This window comes from Limulus polyphemus, unplaced genomic scaffold (assembly GCF_000517525.1).
Source record: "Limulus polyphemus unplaced genomic scaffold, Limulus_polyphemus-2.1.2 Scaffold4571, whole genome shotgun sequence".
NCBI classification, from domain to species: Eukaryota; Metazoa; Arthropoda; class Merostomata; order Xiphosura; family Limulidae; genus Limulus; species Limulus polyphemus.
Genome location: NW_013670181.1, coordinates 1 through 4299, shown reverse-complemented (window position 1 = coordinate 4299; position 4299 = coordinate 1). Strand labels below are relative to the sequence as shown.

The 4299-nt window shown below is 32.6% G+C and overlaps 1 protein-coding gene across 2 annotated transcripts in view; it reads left to right on the top strand.

Moving 5' to 3' along the window:
- The window catches only part of LOC106471361 (ubiquitin-conjugating enzyme E2 J2-like), an 86316-nt gene extending 82025 nt beyond the window's left edge, over window positions 1-4291 (top strand). For both annotated transcript variants that reach the window (XM_013931961.2, XM_022399971.1), the window contains exon 7: window positions 340-4291. In XM_013931961.2, coding sequence (XP_013787415.1) covers window positions 340-552 — 213 coding nt within the window. In that variant the 3' untranslated portion in view covers window positions 553-4291. The remainder of the gene's footprint in view (window positions 1-339) is intronic.
- The last annotated feature ends 8 nt before the right edge of the window (window positions 4292-4299 follow it).

Below are 4299 nucleotides of genomic sequence, written 5' to 3'. Positions count from 1 at the left end.
TGATTGTCTACAAGAAAATAAGGTTTTGTTACAACAATAATGTTCTGTTTGTTACGATTGTCTACAAGAAAATAAGGTTTTATTACAAAATACATTGCTGGTGTTCCTTAGGTTATGATTATGTATCAGAAGTTCAGGGTTTTATGAAAACATATTTCCAGTAATGTTCTCAAAGCAAGTTTTATTGTAATGCAGAGCAATTACAATATTCTAGCTGTACCATTATAAAAAACATACCTCAGGGTTTGTTTGTAATTGTCATAATAGGGTGTTTTTTTCTTTATTTAAGGAATATTACTACAGATTCCATAACTCAATAAAAATTCTTTTATGATGCAGGAGATAAAAGAAAAACTGGAGCAACGACAAGCAGCTGATCTGCAAACCCATAACAGGTTGACGAGTGAGAGTGATCAGGCAGGGTTTCTGCTGCAAGGATATTTTCCTTACCATGGTATACTTGGTAGTGCTCTAGCTAATGTCATTGTCATTATAGGATTTGCTGCTTTTGCATATACTGTAAAATATGTACTGACATCATTAACCAAGTGATGGTCCACTTCTTCTGTGATGCTGTGTAGTAAACACAGAAACAATGTTAAGAGATTGGCTCTACATTTACACGGAACAGTTGTACATATGTTGGACTTTGTGACATCGAAGAAGCAGCAGTGTGGGGTGTAGCTATGGAGAGAAATAAATTTGTTCTATGGAAAGTACTGTGGTGTATTTATAAATATCTTGATGAACTATTAATTAATTATTAGTTAATGTGCTACTCTTTCATAGTGTGAGAACAAAATCTTTCAGATACAAACTTACAAAACAAGGCTAGAATGTTCTAGTTACACTGTATAAGATTAGAGACTAGTGTGTTGTGATTATGCAGTAAGAGATCATAGACTCAAAATATTGTGGTCATACAGTAAAAGAATACAATCTGTATTGTGGTTATAAAGTAGGAGATCATAGACTGGAAATATAGTAATACAGTAAAATAATACCATCTGTATTGTTGTTATAAAGTAGGAGATCATAGACTGGAAATATATTAATACAGTAAAAGAATACAATCTATAGTGTTGTGGTTATAAAGTAGGAGATCATAGACTGGAAATATAGTAATACAGTAAAATAATACCATCTGTATTGTTGTTATAAAGTAGGAGATCATTAACTGGAAATATAGTAATACAGTAAAAGAATACAATCTATAGTGTTGTGGTTATAAAGTAGGAGATCATAGACTGGAAATATAGTAATACAGTAAAAGAATACAATCTGTAATGTTGTGGTTATACAGTAGGAGATCATAGACTGGAAATATAGTAATACAGTAAAAGAATACAATCTGTATTGTGGTTATACAGTAGGAGATCATAGACTGGAAATATAGTAATACAGTAAAAGAATACAATCTGTAATGTTGTGGTTATACAGTAGGAGATCATAGACTGGAAATATAGTAATACAGTAAAAGAATACAATCTGTATTGTGGTTATACAGTAGGAGATCATAGACTGGAAATATAGTAATACAGTAAAAGAATACAATCTGTAGTGTTGTGGTTATACAGTAAGAGATCAAATATAGAAATTTTTTGGTTATGTAGTTATAGGTTATGGGCTATTGTTTTGTGGTTATACAGTGTAAGATTAAAAGCTAGTATTGTGTTATATAGTGGAAAGTTATATAGGGTACAGTATGTAGTGTTTTTATCATCATTAGTGAGACTGGGAGTGTAAGGTAGGGTACAGTGTATGGTGTTTTTGTCATCATTAATAAGGCTGGAAATGTAAGGTTAGGTAAAGTATATAGTGTTTTTGTCATCATTAGTGAGGCCAAGAATGTAAAGTAAGGTACAGTGCATAGTGTTTATCATCATTAGTGAGGCTGGGAATGAAAAGTAGTGTGCAGTACATAGTGTTTTTGGGTTCACTAAGTGGAGTACTATACGTAGTGTTTTTGTCATCATTACTGAGGCTAGGAATGTTAGTATATTATTAACAAAGTTTGGGGAGAATTTTTGATTTTGGTAAAACATCCAAATAGGTTTTGTTTGTCCATTGTAATTTCTTTTAAGCATTGCAAAAGGCTTTAGCATTGTGGTAGATGTTTCTAGCACTGGTTTGATCATTCTTAAGTACACAAGTTAACAATTTATCTATGATGCCTATGGGTGATGGCTGTGTTAAAACACAGAAAAGTCTTTTACAATGTTCTGTAGGAAACTGTCTTGTTAAACCATAACCAAAAACTGATATAACATACAACTTTATTGTGGTCTGTAAATTCTCTTTCAGTTTTGAGACAAGTGTACTTATGTACTTGAGAATGATCGCACCAGTGATCGAAACGTCGTTCCTGTTCTAAAAATAAATCTTAGATAATGTAAATGCTGTAACTTATAATTAATCAGTAAGTAAACTCAAAACAAAACTATTTTGGTAGAGTGTTTGTATAATGCCATGTTTTTGTTTGATGTTATGTGTGGAAGATCAAAGGAGAAGTAAATTGGTGTAGTAGGTTTTATATACACTTCAGTAATAAACTTATATTGAACCTTGGAATTTAAACATTTAAGAACAGATGACAGTGAAGTCATTATCATGGCTTGTAAAGTAAATGCCTTTATTGTTATGGATAAAAAATATTGTCATGAATATAATAATGAAAATTGTGTCTAACCAAGCTCATTTTCAGATACTTCCCAAAAATCTCACCAAAGCTAGAGAAAAACACTTAACATATGCCTTCTTAAACTTAAAAAGAGGGTCTACCTTACAACAGTTTATATCAATTTAAAGCAGCTCCGGTGCCAGTACGTCCCAAATTATCAAGGATGACTGCACCCTATTGCTTACATCTTTAACAGTTTTAGTTATAACCTAGTAAACTTCTTGTTCTGGGTGTTTTCTTCTTGTGCTTCTAGAGACTCATGATTCATTTTAAATAAGAGGTCTTTGTTAAAAAAGAACTAGATATATTTGATCACTTTGCTAATAAGCTTTGACATAATTATTAATTAAAGTACTTGCTTTGGAAGCCTGACATATTTCTTTAGAATTGCCACAGAATAACTCTTTAAGAACTTTACTCCCCTGTAAAGTCCTATCTAAATTTCTAGAATTCACAACAACTTTACTTGAGCTTTAATCAAACTGAAGATATGATTATGGGATTTCCCATTGTTTCTCTCGGGCAAATGTCATCAGGACTAAACTTGAGCAAAGGACTTTTAATACATCTATATAAGACCCTATTTTCTGGCTACAGCATGTGGATGATATTATTGTTGGCTATATTGTACAACCATCTTAACGACCAATTTCCCTCCATCAACTTCATTAGAGAGGATACGGTCCTTTTTCATTCTTATTAGTTTCCGAAGTTCAACGGAAGTTTATTACTGAAGCAGTTCACTTTTGCTTTGGTAATCTGTACATGTCACCAATCACATGCCATTATAAAAACACTGCCATAATGTTAAAACCATTTGCAATACTCAAACTAAGTTAGAAATGGAGAAACAACATTTGTTTAAATGCTTTAACAAAATCAACAAATACCTTTCTAACTTAGTTAATAATATACTATAAAGGTCTTAAAATAAATACAAATATGAAGACATACCCAATATTGATAAGAAAAACACCATACAGTATCTTACTTTACATTAAATTAGTATATTAAATAGAATGTACCATATGTAATGCTAAATATACTGGAAAAACAGAAAGAAACTTAGACACTAGACTCAATGAACACAAAGTTCCTCTTCTTGAACATTGAAACAATTTTAACATAACTGAAACAGCCAGTTTTAAACTATGAAAATTATTTCATCATTACAAAAGTAATAGGATCTTTCAAGCTTACCATGAATATGCACCCCTATATCTCTATGTAATGTGTTTGAAACAAACACCTGACATGGGTATGAAAGGACAAGAACCTGCTGGCTATGTTTTTGACCCAAACACCTGACATGGGTATGAAAGGACAAGAACCTGCTGGCTATGTGTTTGACCCAAACACCTGACATGGGTATGAAAGGACAAGAACCTGCTGGCTATGTGTTTGATCCAAACACCTGACATGGGTATGAAAGGACAAGAACCTGCTGGCTATGTTTTTGACCCAAACACCTGACATGGGTATATAATGACAAGAACCTGTTGGCTATGTGTTTGACCCAAACACCTGACATGGGTATATAATGACAAGAACCTGTTGGCTATGTGTTTGACCCAAACACCTGACATGGGAATGAAGGGACAAGAACCTGTTGGCTATGT